General features: G+C 43.1%; 1 protein-coding gene across 1 annotated transcript in view; it reads left to right on the forward strand.

The window, feature by feature from the left end:
• Positions 1-454: 454 nt before the first annotated feature.
• LOC106610816 (chloride intracellular channel protein 4) overlaps positions 455-23,226 on the forward strand; it is a 31,474-nt gene continuing 8,702 nt past the window's right edge. The window contains exon 1 of the mRNA XM_014210424.2: positions 455-904. Within this exon, the coding sequence (XP_014065899.1) occupies positions 836-904 (69 nt within the window). The 5' untranslated portion in view covers positions 455-835. The remainder of the gene's footprint in view (positions 905-23,226) is intronic.

Below are 23,226 nucleotides of genomic sequence, written 5' to 3' on the forward strand. Positions count from 1 at the left end.
CTGGAATGCTGGCCCATGTTGACTCTAATGCTTCCTTCCCACAGTTTTAATTTGTTTTATTGATGTAGTTCTGTCCTTGAGCTGTTCTTGTCTATTAATGTTCTGTAGTATGTAATGTTTTGTGTTTACCCCAGGAAGAGTAGCTGCTGCTTTTGTAACAGCTAATGGGGATCCTAATAAAATACCAAAAAAATACCAATACCAAAAAAATACCAATACCAAAATGTGCGGCCAGTGTTTGGAACTGGCTATATGCATGCACTTTTTTTTAAGTCACTGAAAAGTTTTTATACATTCTGCCCACACCTCTACAGAAAAGTAAAACATTTTGCTATTGTGCTTTCTTTTAGAAACGATCATGGCCCAGTTCCAACATCTACAAATCCTACAGTAAATGAGGGCGTTTTTGTTACCATAAAAGGTGACTGGAGGGCGTTTTCCAGGCGGGGTTGTAACGGTCATTCACGAGGGCAGAAATATAGTGTGCCTCTGATTTATCAATGATTATGTTGCGTGCAACAGTTTGATAAACGACAATCATTTGTTGTGCACGGAAATCCCGTAGAGATACCGAAGAGTCAAAGGGAGCTGTTCTGCAACATCTAGTTTTGTGGACGGGCTGCACCAATAGCACACTGCTCTTGCCATCTTTGTGCTTGATTTTCTCCTCCCACCACTCTTGTGTGACAATTGCAGCGAGGCACCAGCCTAGGAAAATCGGTTATCCGAATACTCCGTGGAAAGGGGGTGGCAAAGAAGAGCGATTAGGCTGAAGATACCCATTTGGTGGGGAAAGACTATTTCGTTTGGAAAAGTTTATAAAGTTTAGTTCATAATGTCTTTGTCGGTACCCCAGAATGGAATCAAGGCGGATAACGAGCCCGTTATCGAGCTCTTTGTGAAGGTACGTTCCAGAATAGATTCTCCAGCAGGCTGTCTGTCGCATTGGGAAAAGTTTGTTCTTGAATGTATTTGTCTAAATAATAATTTAACGTAGATATTAGGCCTAAATTAACAAATGCATGTAGTCGGGCATGTTTTTTGAGAGGTACCGGTATAAAGTAAACATATAAGCTACTTTTCTTTCTTGGAGTGCATAGGACAGTGAATACGTGTGCTGTCGTTATTGATGTACCATTTGGTTGTATTATATTGTTGCCATTTGCTTTCATAAACTGTTTCTTGAAGTACTGCGCATACAGAAGTCAACTCGTCTTTCAAATTGCGTAGGTGATCAGTTTTCCCGAACGTTTAACGATATTAACAATTCGAGTATAGGTTAGTTTTTGAGACCCTCCCAAAGTGTGGCCATGTGGGTTTATGTCAGACGTGTAGGGCGGATACCGCGGCTCTGTGCTCTTCCCATCATCTTGAGGAGAAAGAGCATCCATCCTCCTTTTTTAAGTGTGCCTCGATTTTTATGTAAAGAAACTAAGCGTGAATTATACATGTAAAGATTAACGATAGCTTATTAACCAGCGCAACATTGTAGCATTCACTCTATCGAAACGATACAGGGTAGCACCGCCACCGGGTGATCGCACGCTGGTCGAAACAATGTAGCCGCCCGATTGAAATACAATATTTCCAGCCTGTCAAAAAGGGGATATCTGTAAGGTTTGGAAGGAGATGGAAGAAACACTTTTGATATGTCAATTGGAGAGAGTTGTAATATATTTACAATTACTGGCCTTTTTGTCCTGTTTAGGCTGATAATGGTAGGGGTGTGGTGCAAATAACTGCAATGAAACCTCAAGTTTATAAGAAATCGGTGACTCAATAGCTTGGCAATTTCACAGAAAAGACTCAGAAGTATTTGGCTTCCAGACTCAAATGTTTCCTTTTTCTCCCTCTCCAAGTCTGCCAAAGTGAGGATCCCTCCCCTTTATTTGGCATGTATTGGGGATGAAGTAATACAGCTTTGTTGTAGTGATGGTGTCTGTAAGGAAGCTATAGCTAGCTCTTTGACCTTGCATTTCAATATTGTAAAGTTACTCAATTGAAAAAGGTATATTATGCACCAGAAAGTTTGGGATATCACAGGCTGATATCTGACCTGGAATGGGACTTTAATGTTTTATAGGGTGTTTCTCAATGTGCATACTACAGTGGGGGGGAAAAAGTATTTGATCCATTTACATTTACATTGAAGTCATTTAGCAGACGCTCTTATCCAGAGCGACTTACAAATTGGTGCATTCACCTTATGATATCCAGTGGAACAACCACTTTACAATAGTGCATCTAAATCTTTTAGGGGGGGGTTAGAAGGATTACTTTATCCTATCCCAGGTATTCCTTAAAGAGGTGGGGTTTCAGGTGTCTCCGGAAGGTGGTGATTGACTCTGCTGTCCTGGCGTCGTGAGGGAGCTTGTTCCACCATAGGGGTGCCAGAGCAGCGAACAGTTTTGACTGGGCTGAGCGGGAACTGTGCTTCCTCAGAGGTAGGGGGGCCAGCAGGCCAGAGGTGGATGAGCGCAGTGCCCTCGTTTGGGTGTAGGGACTGATCAGAGCCTGAAGGTACGGAGGTGCCGTTCCCCTCACGGCTCCGTAGGCAAGCACCATGGTCTTGTAGCGGATGCGAGCTTCAACTGGAATCCAGTGGAGAGAGCGGAGGAGCGGGGTGACGTGAGAGAACTTGGGAAGGTTGAACACCAGACGGGCTGCGGCGTTCTGGATGAGTTGTAGGGGTTTAATGGCACAGGCAGGGAGCCCAGCCAACAGCGAGTTGCAGTAATCCAGACGGGAGATGACAAGTGCCTGGATTAGGACCTGCGCCGCTTCCTGTGTGAGGCAGGGTCGTACTCTGCGAATATTGTAGAGCATGAACCTACAGGATCGGGTCACCGCCTTGATGTTAGTGGAGAATGACAGGGTGTTGTCCAGGGTCACGCCAAGGTTCTTAGCACTCTGGGAGGAGGACACAATGGAGTTGTCAACCGTGATGGCGAGATCATGGAACGGGCAGTCCTTCCCCGGGAGGAAAAGCAGCTCCGTCTTGCCGAGGTGGTGCTGATTTTGTACGTTTGCCCACTACAAAGAAATGATCAGTCTATCATTTTAATAGTAGGTTTATTTGAACAGTGAGAGACAGAATAACAACAAAAAAATCCAGAAAAACGCATGCCAAGAATGTTATAAAATTATTTGCATTTTAATGAGGGAAATCAGTATTTGATCCCTCTGCAAAACATGACTTAGTACTTGGTGGCAAAACCCTTGTTGGCAATCAGAGGTCAGACGTTTCTTGTAGTTGGCCACCAGGTTTGCACACATCTCAGGAGGGATTTTGTCCCACTCCTCTTTGCAGATCTTCTCCAAGTCATTAAGGTTTCGAGGCTGACGTTTGGCAACTCGAACCTTCAGCTCCCTCCACAGATATTCTATGAGATTAAGGTCTGGAGACTGGCTAGGCCACTCCAGGACCTTAATGTGCTTCTTCTTGAGCCACTCCTTTGTTGCCTTGGCCGTGTGTTTTGGGTCATTGTCATGCTGGAATACCCATCCACGACCCATTTTCAATGCCCTGGCTGAAGGAAGGAGGTTCTCACCCAAGATTTGACGGTACATGGCCCCGTCCATCGTCCCTTTGATGCGGTGAAGTTATCCTGTCCCCGTAGCATAAAACCACCCCCAAAGCATAATGTTTCCACCTCCATGTTTGACGGTGGAGATGGTGTTCTTGGGGTCATAGGCAGCATTCCTCCTCCTCCAAACACGGCAAGTTGATGTCAAAGAGCTCCATTTTGGTCTCATCTGACCACAACACTTTCACCAGTTGTCCTCTGAGTCATTCAGATGTTCATTGGCAAACTTCAGACGGGCATGTATATGTATTCTTGAGCAGGGGGACCTTGCGGGCGCTGGAGGATTTCAGTCCTTCACGGTGTAGTGTGTTACCAATTGTTTTCTTGGTGACTATGGTCCCAGCTGCCTTGAGATCATTGACAAGATCCTCCCGTGTAGTTCTGGGCTGATTCCTCACCGTTCTCATGATCATTGCAACTCCACGAGGTGAGATCTTGCAGGGAGCCCCAGGCCGAGTTCTTTTGTTTCTTCCATTTGCGAATAATCGCACCAAATGTTGTCACCTTCTCGCCAAGCAGCTTGTCGATGGTCTTGTAGCCCATTCCAGCCTTGTGTAGGTCTACAATCTTGTCCCTGACATCCTTGGAGAGCTCTTTGGTCTTGGCCATGGTGGAGAGTTTGGAATCTGATTGATTGCTTCTGTGGACAGGTGTCTTTTTTACAGGTAACAAGCTGCGGTTAGGAGCACTCCCTTTAAGAGTGTGCTCCTAATCTCAGCTCGTTACCTGTATAAAAGACACCTGGGAGCCAGAAATCTTTCTGATTGAGAGGGGGTCAAATGCTTATTTCCCTCATTAAAATGCAAATACATTTATAACATTTCTGACATGCATTTTTCTGGATTTTGTTGTTGTTTTCTCTCACTGTTCAAATAAACCTACCATTTTAAAGTTATAGACTGATCCTTTCTTTGTCAGTGGGCAGATGTACAAAATCAGCAGGGGATCAAATACTTTTTTCCCCCACTGTACCTGCTCCTCACTCTCATGCTCCAAGTGCATTCTCCAAGGATGTTCTCTTGAGTACATTGTTTTTATTTTTTATTTAAACTTTATTTAACTAGGCAAGTCAGTTAAGAGCATATTCTTATTTTACAATGACGGCCTACCCCGGCCAAACCCTCCCTCCCCTAACCAGGAAGACGCTGGGCCAATTGTGCGCCGCCCTATGGTACACTCGATCGCTGCTTGTTGTGATACAGCCCGGGATCGAACCAAGGTCTATAATGACGTCTCTAGCACTGAGATGTAGTGCCTTAGACTGCTGCACCACTCGGGAGCCAGCTTGTTAGCTTGCTTGTTAGGACAAGGGTGTGGAGAACGCATAAAACATTACATTTGAGAAGCCCTCACACTCCCCCTACTGTATTACCTCACGCTGCATCTCCCCATTCACTGAACCGTATTCCAGCCACGACAATGGCACCAATAGAGACTAAACAAGATATACACAAAGCAAAAGTTTTACTTCATAACTATCAGCTAGCTACTGTATATGTGAATAGTAATAATGAAGCTAACCAGCTAGTAACAGGCAAAAATGACCTAAAACCAATGTTATCCAAGGTAGATGTCAATTCTTCGTGGGTGGGTAGCTAGCTAACAAATTCTTTGTGCCCATCTGGCTAGTTAACAGTAGTAGCTAGCCAGTTAGCTCTATTATCTTACTATGGGGCTTACGACCTACAATGAGTATTGTAGGCAGGGAACCATGACAAAATTAACACGGCATGTATTTATTAATGTAGGATAAAATATTGTACTCATGCAACATATGAGATGTGAATAGGCAACATTTCATTCTCAAGTCTGAGTATATTTTCTCTCGCTTCAGCTCAAGCAATGGCCACCGTTGATTTCAAGAGAATTTGCATCATTTTGGAAAGTGTGGAAAGTATGCATCGATGCATGCTTCAAAATATGTACAAATGGAGTTACACATTTGATACGTGCCCTCTGTGCTCCATTTCGCATACTTTGATTTGGACTCTCACGTGCTCCAATTTGGGTGCTTGGAGCACAGTAGTATGCATTTTGAGCCACCTATTGACTCCCATCAATCCTGTTTGTGATCAGGGAATCTTTTTTTATTTTCTTCTGCCTGTTGCTTGGCAGAGTAGGAGAGGGGAAAACAGGGTGAGGTGGTGGAACCCCAGTGGGGTGAGGGGGGTTGGGGGCCTGTATTAAATTAGGAAACAAACTTACACGAGGCCTTGATCCTGAAACCAAGCTTTATTGGTGACGTAAACTCACTGCCCCCCTCTGAGCAGTATTTCACTGGTGATTATGATCATCACTGGTTATGATGCTGACAGTGTGATCTAGACACATGTGGCTCTGTTCTGCCATAGGCCCATTTGAAGTCCCTGTCTCGTGACTGTCGAATTTGTTTAATCTGTTCTGTATTTAACTTATTTTGCAGCTTTTCTCTTATTGAATTAAACTTTGACATTGTCCTTTTTGCCAGTGGATATTTTTGTGTCAGTGGATAGACATGAACTTTATCTGCCCATTCCCAAAAGCATTTGGCGATTGACCCTAAGCCAGCCCGCTTCGAGGACATAACCATGAGTACTGCGTGTTATGAGTCAACCTGCGCATCACTAACAGGGAGGTGTTAGTGCTAGCTAGCTACCTCAGTCAGCCATCCCTCGCTGCATACAGGAGCAGTTACATCATCCCAGGTGACTTTATGTTGCTACAACCGCTTCCCAGCCCAACCCTCTCTTGTGGTATGTGTGCTAGTGTACACAAGATCGTCCCCCATTGTCCATGTTTGTTTCTGTCAGCGTGTGCACACAGCAAGGGAGACTTTGATAGGTGGCACATTCTCTCCCTACATCCTATCCATTGCTCTGTGTAGAGGCAGACATGCAACTCACCCATTATTGATGCTCCAGGATGTCCATCATTGTTCCCGCTCTGCTGCTTTAAACACGGGCAGACGTCTTAGGCAATGAGGCAGGCTTGCACGTTGCCATAGGCACCACACAAACGGTGGCCACTGGGAACAGCTGATAAGGCTCACTGTGTGCTCTCTGCATGGACTGGCCTAGTGGCTCCTGATCCCCGTTCATCGTCCTGCTAGCGTCTGAGGGGAGAGACTTTAGTGCCTTTTGAAACTAGCTGACCCACCTAGATTGTGGTGATATGAGGTTATTGCCTGCTTTAAATCTACCTGCTGCAGTGTGTACTGTTGTCTTACAAGGTTTCTATGGAAACAGTTTTGATTGTAGAGGTGAGTTGTTCCGGTGAGTTCAGGCCTTGAGGTTTTATTAAAGTGGAATTGCAGAATTAACCTGATGTAAAATCAACCCTTGAGCCCCTGCAATTGTAGCCTGGCTGGCTGGTGCCTGGCTGGTGCCTGGCTGGTGGGCTGTCCTCGGGTACCGTGTATGGCTGTCCATGTGGGTGTTTGGTTCGCCTCGGTCTCTCAATCAGTAAAGAGGAGAATTTTTGTCTGCTCACAGGAGCAATACAGTTTTATTATTTTTATTTATCAGGGGGTGCTGCAATTCTATCCATTTTGCCGTGGGGTGGAGATACTTATTTGCAGTTTTAAAACTAGTTTCCCGCAATTTTATACCATTTGCCATGCCATATGCATTGTTAATATATCTGAGTGAGAGTGACTAACAAAATCAAAACCCTGCGTGCCCGGCCGGTATTCGGCCATGGTAACTGGCTAGATTAACTTAACAATCAAAATTGTTAGCTGACATGGCTAATTGATTGACTGTTAGTAGCTAGGTTTCCTTCCAATTGGCGACAGTTTTCAACTCTACCAATACTAGAGTCGGATTTTCAACTCGACCAATAGTTTTGTCACAAACTGTTGCGTTGTATCGCGAATGTGCCTATTCTGGTAGGCACATTTGCGATATGCGCGCTAGCCAACAGCTTGCAGATATTGTGTGGGTAGGCTAGTCTACATGAGATTTTTTTTAATTTGTCAAACGGCAGTCAAACATCGCTCATCATGTCACCAGAATAAGACCGTCGATATTTATTGGAAAGGAGCATCAAGCTCATCACCTTGCACTTTCACCATCCTGTGAAGTTCAGCATTTATTCAATCTGTAGCCCAATAAATTGCGTGGTTTTCGGAGTCGCAGTGGGAGGACCACACAACATACAGTAATATCGTGTGACTCTTAAGTTTACTTCAATATGATGGTTATATCAATATTTGCGCTTAATTGTGTTTCCGCCGCCATTTTTCGCATACTTATTTTCACCGACACAAAAAAATCCTATGTCAAACAAACAAATGATCTGTCGGCATTTTATAAAATTGTACCAAAACTTCCTGTTTCCATTTTTTTTTTCCCGTTATGACTTTACTCACATAACTGGATGGAAATGTGGTTAGTGACTGACATAACAAGAGAAACTGCTGATACACAACTTCATTTTGAAATTGCACTTTTGTCTATTCTATTCTAACTCTCAACAGTAAGTTGAAACCCAGATGGCAGGCCTACAAAATGGGGGCATGGGCCACAAGTTGCCCATCCCTGCTCTGTGGGTGTATATCAACATTCCAATGTGGCATCTCTGCTAGTTTTCAAGTTATGAACCATTGTGTACAGAGAAATTGGCATAGTAGGCAATTTAACCATTCACAGCCTTTTTACTTGCATTATTGCGCGTATTGCGAATTATCAGCAGTGATCATTTTGAATCCATTTTCACATTCACTCTGTTGGAAATGCTTACAAATTGGATCATAACTCAAACTAGCAGAGATCCCACTCTAGAACTTATGATATGCCAAAAACATGGTCTTGTTTTGTGAAGAATCACCCACTAGCTAATTTAATTAAACTGACTAAACGTTCCGGGTGGAGGCATTGTAGGCTGTAAAGGTTTTCTTTGAACGCTGTGACAGATGGTGCTAGAGTAATGACTAAGTGATTATTATGAAGTTCCTTTTAGGAGAGCACTGTTCATCATATGCACTAATCACTTTGGTTTGACCCTCCAGCACTGGACAGGAAGTGTGGTAATCTTTCCTTGATGACCCATATTACCATAAGACTTAGGGCATCGCTCATCGATATGCACAATGACCCAGCACCCCAAGATCATGCTAAATTACTGTATGGAACAGGAAGCAATACAGATAACTCCGAAAGGACATGCTTTCATCTTTAGTTTGTATGCTGTCTCTCTGCCAGCAAGTGTGCCAAGGCTGGGATAAAGGCACACCTCCAGCTCCTACCAATGAGGAAGGCATAGAATCCATGGATTCTATTTCCATGGATGAAATCTGTGCCAATAAACATCGAAAGTAATCCATTCTTATGTCCCGTGGCTGGGAGGGGGTCCGTCTGTATTTTTGTGTTACTCGGAGAGAATCACATGGAAACTATGGCGACAGAGCCCAATTATGTACCAGTCACTGGTTTTTAAAGAACCCCTCGCAGGGATGTCCACCCAGGACAAAATCCTAAAGGTCAACACACTTCTCCCTCAGTCTCAGGCCAGAGAGACATCACGAAAAGAGCTGCTCACGTCCTACACTTCCCTCCCTGTACTGTCTGGCTGTGTGACTCCATGTCATGTGAGATATGCCATCATAGGATAATAATAGTTTGGTATGAGAATTATTAGGAACAGCTTGAACATGGGCAAAAACAGGATATGTTTACTTTTCTTGATGTCTTGGCAACTCGGTCCTCTTTTGCCTCTGCTTAGTCATGCCTTTCTGTTGTAATTGTCTAAAAATGCAAGATCCACAGTTTACACGCTCTGGGTTAACCATCAATGCGTTGTTTGTGTCCCTGCAGTAACTTTAACTTGTGTCACAAGTGTATATATATATATATATATACCCGTATCAACTTGACTTCAGCTGATGGCATTTTACATGTCAATCTCAATTTGCCACTTGTTTGCATAATTACTTTAAGTATAACACATTCCTTCTCCCCTGAGTGGCACAAAGGCAATTGAGTAGCCCATTTTTATTTTTTTATAGTAAAATCAATATAGCAGTTTATTCTCTCCAAGCACTATTATGCTTCAGTCAGCATCATGAGTTGGGGGACAAAGATTAATGGTCTGTAACTGGTCTGTTGTGCAGTACTGTAGCTGTGAGAATGCTTCATCATTAAAAACTGTTAGGACTGGGCCTCGGCCAAATGGACACAGCAATGTAACACAAGATGAGGGGGGTATTATAATCTGGCTCTCCCCAACAACAAAAAACTATCTTTGTCAACCGAAAGTAGTCTGTTCTTTTGAAAAATGTGAACATGTATTTTTTTTGGTATAGACACTCCCCATGTTTTTAAAATAAAATCAACTATATGCATTGAGCTTATGGTTTGATGAAATAAGAAAAATGCCTTGAGGGCGCTAGAAATCTACATAACCTGAAGAGGAAAAACCTTAACCTTAGCCAACTATACTCCTCCTGCTGGCTTTGGCAGATTCTGCCATCACCCTCCTGAAGTTGCAGGTAATAGTCTACACAAGGAGTCGGCACCCTTTCATGTGGAATGACCATTTATCTTACCATTTCTACCGATCTGCGTGTCAGTTAAGGTTTTCATATGCACATTTCTAAGAATGTCTTCATATCTCAATCATTGTCATGTAGTTACTTTTTAGGTATCTATTTTTATTAACTTCTATTGCCAACTATGTAAAAATAGCCTACATAAAGCAAACAAATTAAAAACATTGCAGCCTGCAAGTAGAAAATATCCTGATTTTAAATAAATGTTTTATATCCTATAAGTCACATTGGCTGCACATGGCCTGTCTGCAAGGAATTTGAAACATTGTATCCACTTTTAACTTCTTGGTCCAGCCCAACCTTGCCTAGCGAACTTGCAACATTGGATAACAAATTCTGGGCTTACAGTTTCCCATGCCAGTGAGCTTGGGACAAGACACAGCTGTAAGCTATTTGCGCAAGGGATACGAAGCAGCGCTTGACTTGGGCAGGAGCTCACCGGAGCAGAGTACCAGCACCTCATTTTCTAGTGCTTGTGCTCCTGTTCCTCTTGTAGAATATTACCTCAAAATTATTGTCCTGCACCTAAAATATGTAACAGCACCCAAAATGAGTACCGGAACCTATTTCGGTCCAAGTCAAGCATGACATTTTCCACTTTCACGCTGAGTGGTTATCGAAAGGGAGAGCGCTTGAACATTTTTCAAATGCATTGAGATTATTTTAATTCTCAATGGATGTAAAAACTGTCTTTGCTTGCTGTTTGAAGTGAAGATAACGTTTACTTTGAGAAGCTCCACAGGTGGTGGTGCGATAAGCCAATCAGAAATACTATCAGATCCCCAAATGGGCACATAGCTACACTACTAGTCAAAAGTTTTAGAACACCTTCCAGGGTTTTTCTTTATTTTTACTATTGTCGACATTGTAGAATAATAGTGAAGACATCAACTATGAAATAACACATGGAATCATGTAGTAACCAAAAAGTGTTAAACAAAAATATATTTTATATTCAAATAGCCACCCTTTGCCTTGATGACAGCTTTGCACACTCTTGGTATTCTCTCAACCAGCTTCATGAGGTAGTCACCTGGAATGCATTTCAATTAACAGGTGTGCATTAAGTTAATTTGTGGAATTTCTTTCCTTTTTAATGTGTTTGAGCCAATCAGTTGTGTTGTGACAAGGTGGGGGTGGTATACAGAAGATAGACCAAGTTCATATTATGGCATGAACAGCTCAAATAAGCAAAGAGAAATGACAGTCCGTTACTTTAACCTCTCTGGGGTATGTGGGATGCTACCGTCCCACTCGCCAACAGCCAGTGAAATAGCAGAGCACCAAATTCAAAACAACAAATCTCATAATTCAAATTTCTCACACATACAAGTATTATACACCATTTTAAATAAACTTCTCGTTAATCCAACCACAGTGTCCGATTTCAAAAAGGCTTTACGGCGAAAGCATAGCATTAGATTATGTTAGGACAGCACCTAGACAAAAACCACACAGCCATTTTCCAAGCAAGGAGAGGCGTCACAAAAACCAGAAATACAGCAAAAATTCACCACTAACCTTTGATCTTCATCAGATGGCACTCATAGGACTTCATGTTACACAATACATGCATGTTTTGCTCGATAAAGTTAATATTTATATCCAAAAACCCCATTTTACATTGGCGTGAAATGTTTTGCCTCCAAAACTACCGGTGAATGAGCACATCAATTTACAGAAATACTCATCATAAACGTTGATAAAATATACAACTGTTATGCATAGAATTAAAGATACACTTCTCCTTAATGCAACCGCTGTGTCAGATTTCAAAAAAGTTTTACGGCGAAAGCACACTTTGCAAATCTGAATACAGCGTTCAGCAACAACAACCCATATAGAAACCCGCCATCTTGCGGAGCCAACAAAAGACAGAAATGGCATTATAAATATTCACTTACCTTTTGATCTTCATCGTAATGCACTCCCAGGAATCCCAGTTCCACAAATGTTTGTCTTGTTTCGATAAAGTCCATATTTATGTCCAAATACCTCCTTTTTGTTCGCGCGTTCAGTCGAGTAATCCAAATGCAGTAAGTTCAGTCAAAGTTCTATTACAGTTTGTAGAAACATGTCAAACGATGTACAGAATCAATCTTTAGGATGTTTTTATCATAAATCTTAAATAATATTCCAACCGGACAATTCCATTGTCTTCAGAAATGAAAAGGAACACACCTAACTCTCACGGGCGCGCGCCTGATTGAGCTCATGTCATTTTCTCAGACACCTGATACAATCAGCTCTTATTCTCTCCCCATTCACAGTAGAAGCATGAAACAACGTTCTAAAGACTGTTGACATCTAGTGGAAGACATAGGAAGTGCAAAATTACCCCATTTACACTATATTAGATAGGCAATCACTTGAAAAACTACAAACCTCAGATTTCCCACTTCCTGGTTGGATTTTTTTTCTCAGGGTTTTGCCTGCCATTCTGTTATACTCATAGTCATCATTGAAACAGTTTTAGAAACTTCTGTGTTTTCTATCCAAATCTACTAATAATATGCACATCCTACCTTCTGGGCCTGAGTACCAGGCAGTTTACTACGGGCACACATTTCATCCGGACGTCAAAATACTGCCCCCTACCCCAAAGAAGTTAAGACATGGTCAGTCAATGTGGAAAATGTGAAGAACTTCAAAAGTTTCTTCAAGTGCAGTCGCAAAAACCATCAAGCGCTATGATGACACTGGCTCTCATGAGGACCGCCACGGGAAAGGAAGACAGAGTTACCGCTGCGGCAGAGGATAAGTTCATTAGTTACCAGCCTCAGAAATTGCAGCCCAAATAAATGCTTCACGGAGATCAAGTAACAGACATTTCATCAACTGTTCAGAGGAGACTGTGAAATCAAGCTTTCCTGGTCGAATTGCTGCAAAGAAAACACTACTAAAGGACACCAATAATAAGAAGAAACTTGTTTGGGCCAAGAAACATGAGCAATGGACATTAGACTGGTGGAAATCTGTCCTTTGGTCTGATGAGTCCGACTGTGCGTTTTTGTTGGTTTCAACCGCTGTGTCTTTGAGAAGCAGAGTAGGTTAACGGATGATCTCTGCATGTGTGGAGATATATATATTTTTTTGTAACTTGTCAATAGTAACTTTTCTTTGTCATTATTGTGTGTAGATCCATGAGGAGGAAAAAAACATTCAATCCATTTTAGAATAAGGCTGTAATGTAACTGTGGAAAAAGCCAAGGGGTCTGAATACTTCCCGAATGCATTGTGTGTGTGTGCATATATTTATTTCATTTGTTATTGCTCGACTAAAAAATATTGGTTGACCCAACCCACTAATTGGGGTCAGCCCTCTGATTCAGAGAGGTTGGGTTAAATAGTGCGCAAGACACATTTCAGTTGAAGGCATTCAGTTGTACAACTGACTAGGTATCCCCATTTCCCCTAGTTCTAATAAGTGGCAATTTTTTATAAACATGTAAATCTTGTTGAGGTAAAAAAAAGTGGGATGTATGCCAGCAAAGCCACAACTCCCAACACCTTACCACTGCTACAGTTCATTCAGCCTCATTTACTGCCTTTAAAAAAAAAAAACAGAGTTGATATGGCTGACTTGCTTAAACAAATGTGGTTTCTACTGACAATTGAGATGTACAAACTATGGCATAAGGGAATGACGAGCGGCTAAGAGGCAATCCGTAATTTCTATTAAGACATTAATGAGCGAGCTAGGATGGACGTAGTCTATATAAATATTTGTTCGGCACTTTTGAAATGTACATCGGCAGAATTCAGAACATGGGTTGTTCTTAGTGTTGTCCAGGAAGGTTCTTCGTGGGCAAATTCGTGGGCAAATTTTGTCATCTCTCTCATTCTCTGGATTTATGGTGCTTTCAAGACAACTGGAAACTCTGAAAAAAACAAGGTCCAATCATGACGTCATTGATCTTCAGGTCGTAGCTCTAGAAAGAGGCCCGAGTTCCCGACTTACAATTCTGAGTTGAATGACCATTCAAAACATATTTTCCAGTCGGAGCTCGTTTTTTCCGGAATTCACAGTTGTCTTAAACTCACTGAAGTCTGATTTCCCAATGCCAAGTTTCCAGTTGTTTTGAGCACGGCACAAATCATGCTTAATTGACAGCATGAATGTTTAGCATTTTTAAACTAGGAAAAGAGACACTTAATCCCAGATTTGGGACCACACAGCAACTCCACTGAATAGCAGGCTAGTGATTGCTTTGCAATGCTTGCAGTTAGCCACTGTCACTGATTCCACCCAAACCACTCATTGTTGAATTTCCAATTTCCAACTTGTCGTGTAATGTTTAACCGATGAGCACCGATACGTTTTATCTATAATTTCTCTTTCATTATTTCTCTTGATATGACAAGGATTTAAAAGGATTTGCCAGTAGATTGTCGACTTGATTCATGATGACTGCTAGCTAAGATTTTGAAAGTATGATATTGACAGTCCAATCAAAGCTAATGTGGATATAAACGTCATTTTATCTGTGGCCAATGACCTTGAGCCTTCTTGGATAGGCACTTCTAATGTAACTCTATGGCAGCACACAAGGGGCTTGGATTTTCAAGGTTTACCCTTTAGACTTGGCGGTGACGTACTGTCCACACAAGGGACAGACACAGAGATAATCATGGTGCAACCAGAGAACATTACCAACACCTACACTACGTGTTTTCCGCAGGCTGCCCCACCACCACAGAAAGCATTGATCTAGGCTGAAACACCTGAATGACAGGTTGCCACATGTTATAATGCACTATATTAGTGATTGTTTCAAGAGACCTGACCATATACACTAAGTGTACAAAACATTAGCAACACCTTCCTAATATTGAGTTGCACCCCCTTTTCCCCTTCGAACAGACTCAATTTGTCGGTGCATGGACTCTACAAGGTGTCAAGCCTTCCACAGGGATGCTTCCCCATGTTGACTCCAATGCTTCCCACAGTTGTCAAGTTCGTTGGATGTCCTCTGGGTGGTGGTGGACCATTCTTGAAACTGTTGCATGTGAAAAACCCAGCAGCGTTGCAGTTCTTGACTCAAACAGGTGCGCCTGGCACCTACTACCATTCCCGGTTCAAAGGCACTTTTGTCTTGCCCCTTCACCCTCTGAATGATACACAATTCATGTCTCAAGGCTTAAAAATCCTTCTATAAACTGTCTCCTCCCCTTCATCTACACTGATTTTTAGTTGATTTTAATAAGGGATAATGGCTTTCACCTTGATTCACCTGGTCAGTCCAATACATGGAAAGAACAAGTGTTCTTAATATTTTATACACTCAGTGTCTTACCGGATAAATATTTTATTTATATTGTTGAGTTTCAACAGTCACATTTGTTTAAATGTTCTGGACACTTAACTCTATTGGTGAATGGTAAGCATGCTGTGTGCTCATGCCATTCTGTTCAGAGGAAAGGCTTGGTGCCTGTTAAGAAGTTGATGTATTAATCCTTCTGCTCCCAAGGAAGCCCTCTGTTAATGAGGCATTTCTCCTGTAGATCAATGACAGGAAGTGAGACTGACTTGAACGACAAGGAATGAGATGGATGGATGGATGGGCAGCGAGAATATGGAGGAGAAAGGAGGAACATGGAGAGGTTCAGGATGTGTTGGGATAGGGCAGGCAACAATTGGGACAGAAATACAACTTTTATAGATCAGTTTTAATCAAGTTTACAGATGGGCATTGCTTCTGATATATTTAGCTCTCTGGTATATCAACTTGGCTAACAGGGTGCTCGAGTGCTGGACCTCAGAAATGTAGGGAATCTACCCTGAGGGCAGGCAGTGTAACCCAATTCGATCCCATCTGCTTACGTTTCACATCCTGCTTTACACTGGTAAAATGGGGGATAGCGAGCCATGCCTAGTGTAGTTCAAATGTCAAATGAGGCTGGTGTTGGTATATGGCGATGGTGCAGGCTTTGCTGCCATGTGAACTGACTTACACCTATAGCATAATACTGGAGCCAAGGGGTTGTTCAGAATGGTCTGGACTTCAGTAGTCTTTTGGGGAATCACTGCATTTAGTGTTAAAGTTGCCTCTATCAGATTGTAGAAGGCTAAATGGGGTATTTTACAGGTGTGTAGGGGAAGGTGAGGAATGCAGTGTGTGTCTGAGGCACCTGTTTGGGGTCTGTTTGCGTCGAGGTGGAGCGTCACAGTACACCCAGACCTCGGTGTGAGCCGGCCAGGGCCGAGTTTGTGTTGGAACACACTCTTTAAACAACCGTCACACAGATCAGCAGGAATTGTTTCGTCTTTACTTCTCCTGCACATCTGCCTGTCTTTCTCCCTTCCCTGGTTTCTGTCTTATTTGCTTCCAACTTTACCTGAATCATGTTTCACTCATTCATACCTGACTTAATATTTGTATTATTATTCTTAACCTGGAGAGAGTAATGGGTCACATTGTTGATGACTCAGTGAGCTAAATCTTATCCCTCTCCACCCCTTGGTCAGTGTCCCAAAGAAACGTTCATGTTGCAAGTTTAAAGTCCTCTACCTCTGTAGGCCTGTCTGTCTGGGAGACGTTAGGTTTCCACTCCATGTCGTTCACATGAGTCAGAGCCACAGCAGGGTGTGAGGCATTTCCTTTCCTGTTGGGCCGGACTCCTCCACACTCATCCTTCTGACCACAAACCTAGCCCTAGCCAAGTCGGCATCAGTCCCTTCCCTTCAAAGTAACAGCCTTACATCAGCCAGCCCAACTCCAGCCATCCCAGCCCAGTCAGTCCCAGCGGCCCCAGCCATCCCTGCCCAGTCAGTCCCAGCGGCCCCAGTCATCCCAGCCCAGCCACACCCAGTTTGCATGCTTGTCCAGCCTAGGAGAGGCGTGACATAACGTGACCCTTCCCAGAGGACATTCCGCCTGTGTCACGGGGCGAGAGGAGAGCAGCGGAACGCTTGTTGGCCGACCCCCACCAAGCTCCTTATTCGGTAAAAGTGTGGCCTGAACTCGAGCCCACCCAATTTAGAATGTTAACTGTGAGGGGAGGACATGACCATCATGTTACTAAAATTAGGCCTGGATCAGACAGGGCAGAACTCTCCAAAGGGAACACAATAGACGTGTTACCAGTCCTGGTCTGAAGTGTTGATCAGCCACCACTCTGGTGGAGAGTTTTGGCCTCAATGATGAGGACTTTTAAAAAGGTTAGATAGATGATCTTTATTACAACTGGTAATTTATACATTCCCTAAAGTGTGTTCGTGAGGGAGGCAGTGGGACAGCTCATGATTCTATTGCTGGGATGTTCCTAGCCATAAAATGTTATGGGACATGAGGAAGAATAGCCATTTTGTTATGCCAGTTTAAATGCTGACTAGCCAGTCTATTACAACATCCTGATGCTTAAAACCTACAGTGTCATCAGACTTGACATGCCTCAAGATGGTCATTATAGAAGTAGCTCCATAAGCGTGAAAGTGACATCATGAGCTGAGGTCACCGCAACACGGGTAACGTGGCGGTGCGTGTCTCCTGTAGATGGGTGAGGGAGGGGGATGACTGAGGTCCCATTGTGCTCCGATGGGCCTCCCTGGACCTTCAGTGACTTCGGCATGAGTCATCCTCTCCACTGGACGGACAACTCTGTCTCTTTGTTGAATCAGGTAGCCTAGTGGTTAGAGCATTGGGCCAGTAATCGAAAGGTTGCTGGATCGAATCCCCAAGGTAAAAATCTGTCATTCTGCCCCTGAACAAGGCAGTTAACCCACTGTTCCCCAGTAGGCCGTCATTGTAAATAAGAATTTGTTCTTAACTGACTTGCCTAGTTAAATAAAGGTTCAATAAAAAATACAAATTATGTTTTTCAGAAGCCTAATGTTCTAGTAGCATGTATTGCTTGCTGTAAGTAAAATAGGAACATTGCATCATATTCCAAATTGTCAATCAACATCTCCTGACTCATTTTAACCAGGAAATGAATAAGATAAATGGATAGTGCTAGGCTAAATCATATAGTGAATGATGGCCGACTTGTTAAGTAATATTTTTCAGTAAGTACTGTAGGATTGCAGTTTTCTTACCACATATAAAATGTGAAATTATGATCACTGCTGAATCACTGAAAATTAAAATAAACGTACATCAGTGTGATCTCATGACCATATTAGGTGCTGGCCCAAAATAATTTCTTACCTCATGAAATTTGATTGGTCTTTTTTAATTTTTTATCCAGTAACATGCACAGAACCGTCCACAAACAGTTTCTGCTGGGTATTCCCCAAAAGGAGCTCTGTATTCACAATGCTGAATGCAACGGTTTCGGGACACTGCTCAAAGCAATGGATACTGAGAGAGAACTGTGTTGGAGGGCCTGTTACACCACTCAGAGGGACGGAACTAAGCCATGATTTAGTTATGACAGTTAACAGACACGGCTAGTGTCACAGCTACTGTGTCTGTCAAATACCCTAAAATCGGATGGCTAGGAACTTTTAAACAGTTTGTAGCTCATAAATATATATTTTTAAATAATAAGTAATCTTATTGATTTGAATGTCTTCAACCTTTTTTTCTGTGGCTTTGTGAATATCTACACGACGTCACTGTAAACCGTATGTGTCTTAAGATGGTTTCTTTGTGTGTTGAAGATACAGCTGTGTCAGAGGGGACGTACAGCAGAAATGCACCGCTACAAGCATCCTCATTTCTGGACTAGTTTCTACCCCCTGCCTCTAGTGAGGGGCCCGGGATGGGGGGGTGATATGAGGAGAGCACCAAGCAGCCCACTAATAATGTTTAGTTGGCTTGTGCTCTGCTTGTTTTTCCCCTGGACCCTTTTCACCCACTCAATCTATTATTTTTGTCTCCCTTTCTCCTTAACTAGATTTATGCTAATTCCACCAGTCTATTTCTGTCTTCCCTCATTCTCTACCATTTCTCTCTCCCTCCCACCCTCCATCTCAGAGAAGGCAGGGCTGCAGGAAGTCTGTGGCAGTAGCAGACTAGTTCTTGGCTCTCTGCAGCTCTGACGTGTACCTGGAAGATCAGACCGAGGCCTTGTTTTGATGTCTGCTTTAGCAGTCTGCAGCCTCCAGTGGACAAGATCCCTGCCATGTTCTGACTGACAGTTTATCATCTGTTTTACTGTGGCTGGCCATCTCTGTGCACTGGCTTTGCTTGAGCTCACCCCTAACGCTGCTGCTCACTCCATTTGGAAAGTATTCTGACCCCTTGACTTTTTCCACATTTTGTTGCGTCACAGCCTTATTCTAAAATAGATTAAATAAAAACATTTCCTCAGCAATCAACACACAATACCCCATAATTACAAAGCGAAAACAGGTTTTTAGACATGTATTAAAATGTTTAAACAGATACTTTATTTACATAAGTATTCAGGCCCTTTGCTATTAGACTGGAAATTGAGCTCAGGTGCATCGTGTTTCCGTTGATCATCCTTGATGTTTCTACAACTTGATTGGAGTCCACCTGTGGTAAATATAATTGATTGGACAGGATTTGGAAAGGCACACCTGTCTATATTAGGTCCCACAGTTGACAGTGCATGTCAGAGGAAAAACCAAGCCATGAGGTCGAAGAAATTGTAAAGCCCCTGAGACAGGATTGTGTTGAGGCACAGATCTGGGGAAGGGTACCAAAAAATGTCTGCAGCATTGAAGGTTTCCAAGAACACCGTGGCCTCCATCATTCTTAAATGGAAGAAGTTTAGAACCACCAAGACTCTTCCTAGAGCTGGCTGCCCGGCCAAACTGAGCAATCGGGGAGGAAGGGCCTTGGTCAGGGAGGTGACCAAGAACCCGATGGTCACTCTGACAGCGCTCTAGAGTTCCTCTGTGGAGATGGGAGAACCTTCCAGAAGGACAACCAGATCTACAGCACTCCACTAATCAGCCTTTATGGTAGAGTGGCCAGACGGAAGCCACTCCTCAGTGAAAGGCACATGACAGCCCGCTTGGAGTTTGCCAAAAGGCAACTAAAGACTCTAAAACCATAAGAAACAAGATTCTCTGGTCTGATGAAACCAAGATTGAGCTCTTTGACCTGAATGCCAAGTGTCACGTCTGGAGGAAACCTGGCGCCATCCCTACGGTGAAGCATGGTGGTGGCAGCATCATGCTGTGGGGATGTTTTTCAGTGGCAGGGACTGGGAGACTAGTCCGGATCGAGGGAAAGATGAACGGAACAAAGTAGAGATTCTTGATGAAAACCTGCTTCAGAGGGCTCAGGACCACAGACTGGGATGAAGGTTCACCTTCCAACAAGACAACGACCCCAAAGTACATAGACAACGCAGGAGTGGAGTTTGGGACATGTCTCTGAATGTCCTTGAGTGGCCCAGCCAGAGCCCGAACTTGAACCCGATCGTACATCTCTGTAGAGACATGAAAATAGCTGTGCAGCAACGCTCCCCATCCAACCTGACAGAGCTTGAGAGGATCTGCAGAGAAGAATGGGAGAAACTCCCCAAATACAGGTGGGCTGAGCTTGTAGTGTCCTACCCAATCAAACTTGATGCTGTAATCGCTGCCAAAGGTGCTTCAACGAAGTACTGAGTAAAGGGTCTGAATACTTATGTGAATGTAATATTTCGGTTTTATTTTTAATAAATTAGCAAAAATTTCTAAACCCGTTTTTCTTTGTCATTATGTGGTATTGTGTGTAGATTGAGAGGAGGGGAGGCACTGTATACTAAACATGGCTGAAATCCATGTCTTATGTCTACTTAGCATTTTATTCTCTGAAGCCGTTCACATGGAAACTTCTGAAATGATAATCATCTCTTTTTATTATGGGCGGCTTGTCATGGGAACAGTCACCATGTCATACGGTCATTCCTACCCCTGACACATTAACCAACAAGAACTAATCTCTCTGGACTCTTGGTAGCTAACAATTATCTGAGGTTTCAAACAGAGCAATACGACAATTTGATAGCAAACCTTTTATACACAGGATAGTAATGGAATCAAAAGGAGGGGACATTGAACAAAGGCTGTGATCGAATACAACCTTTTTGAGATATTGAACAGCAGCTCCAGCCTCTAGCAGCAGGCAGATCAAACTGAGAGAACACACCGGACCTTCACACCACCGAGAGAGCAAATCAGCAGGCTGCTGCTAGCTGGACACACTGCCTGGAACAGTCTGGAAAGTCCCCTATTCATTCATAGGATGACTTTAGTCCAAAAAACCTTGAAAATAAAAAATAGATTTTTGGCAACGTGTTTTTATTTTTAATTTTTTGGGGGGTGGGACATATTTCTAGTGGTAGAGGGGAACGTTAGATCCATGTGAAGTAATACGATTTTATTCACGTTCCAGAAAGCCCCATCTTGGCACAGGTCCGTCAGTCCATAACTCAAGTCTGTGGTATGCTATTTTAATTAGTGTATGCACGTCTTTGATGTTGGAACTGAATCTGAGAGGAGTTTTCCTCAAGATACCCTCTGCACTGGTCAGAGGGAGAGCGGGCACAAGAGAGAGAAATATGACGAGGATGGATAGGCGAGAGGATATCAACAGATACAAAGTGACTGATGAGAAGTACACAGATCCAAGAGGGAATGTGCAACCATTCAGTTTAGTGAAGACTTGTTACAGTGGGAGAGGGAAGAAATTCCTTTTCGTCAAGGCTCTGATGACCTTCAGTCCCTGCCCTTCTGAATGGATGAATACTGGGCATTCTTCAGAATGAACTGGCTCTGAGAATGGCCTTCCTCTATGAGCTCACGGTCTCTATGGAGCACTCCATAACCAGTTGTGTAAATCTGGGAAGGGGGAAGATTTCGACCATGTGGATGGGGCTGCGACTGCTTGAGTTGATCCGCTTAAGAGGGAAAAACATATTGAAGTTGGACTGATGTCAGAAAATACAGTTGTAGAGCGATCAATAGTGAGAGTAGCAAGATGATGTGAGTAGTATGGTATCGCTGTCAATGCCAGAAATCAAAGCACAAACTCAGAATGAGTTGGCTTTAACTGAAAGTACTCTATTTACTGGAGTGAAATCAAAGGCTACTATGTTTGCTTACACAAGATCTTTACTCATATTTTAATTTCACTTTCCGGTTACTTGGATAGACAATCTGATGATAAGCAACTGCTTGCTAAGGTTACGGTTTAGAATAAGGGTTAGGCTAAAGTGTTACGTTTGGGGTTAGGATTAAGCTTAGTTAAAATGTTACTGATAGTCCATCTGTAGATGTTCTACAAACTATCCAAATAAAGTCTTACCCACTTTCCTAATTTAGTAATTACTGTACACGTGTAACATATTAATATTACTGTACACGTGTAACATATTAATATTACATGAGAAGTTAGTTGCATTCAACTCCTTCTTTGGGATCCCGTCTCTTCCTCACTCCCACATCTATTACCCCACTCACTCACTAAACTGGATACTGGCACTTGCCTGTACTGAAGAGCCCTATTGATATGGACCCACTTGAGGAGGGGGGAGTGGGTGAGGGGGAGTGTTTGCTAGCAGTGGTAGTTGGAGATATCTCTGTTTTCTAGGACACTGTCTGCCAGTGGAGTGTTTGGTATATTCTGCTCACTGCCTCCTTTTTACTGCTTGGACTGGAGGTCTGTGTGTACATTATTCCAATGCACAGTAGTAGTTTCATACAGCAGAGGTAAAAGTAACAGATCTATTTGAGGAAGGGGAAAATCCCCTGGGTGGTGGTGGGATCTCTACTACTGGGTACTTCCTTGTTCCCCCCCCATGTCCAGAGATGGTCTGATAACAGTTCTTCTAAGAACTAAATGTTTTACAACTCAACATATGTGAAGGACAAGCAGGCTGATTAAAGCACTGTCAGACATATCCTCCTTCCCCTCTCACTCTAATACACGGCCTAATGAAACGCAAGACCGCCGTCCTGCTCCGTCTTAGTCACATCTGGGGTTTGTGTTCCACTTGGCTGACTGCCAGGCTGACTGCCAGGGTGGAAGAATGGAGGCTGCTGTGGAAGTGTGCTAAAGTGTTTGAGACAAAGGTCAGCCTGCTCTCTGGGTGTCAAGGAGCTAGTCTCTCAACTGTGTGGAAGAATAATTTTCTGCTCAAAATAGGCCTGTGCTGGGTCAGTGTAGTGAAACGCCACTGGTCATTGGAAAGTGTACAGTCGAGGTC

The sequence above is a fragment of the Salmo salar genome, chromosome ssa09, assembly GCF_905237065.1.
Source record: "Salmo salar chromosome ssa09, Ssal_v3.1, whole genome shotgun sequence".
Taxonomy (NCBI): domain Eukaryota; kingdom Metazoa; phylum Chordata; class Actinopteri; order Salmoniformes; family Salmonidae; genus Salmo; species Salmo salar.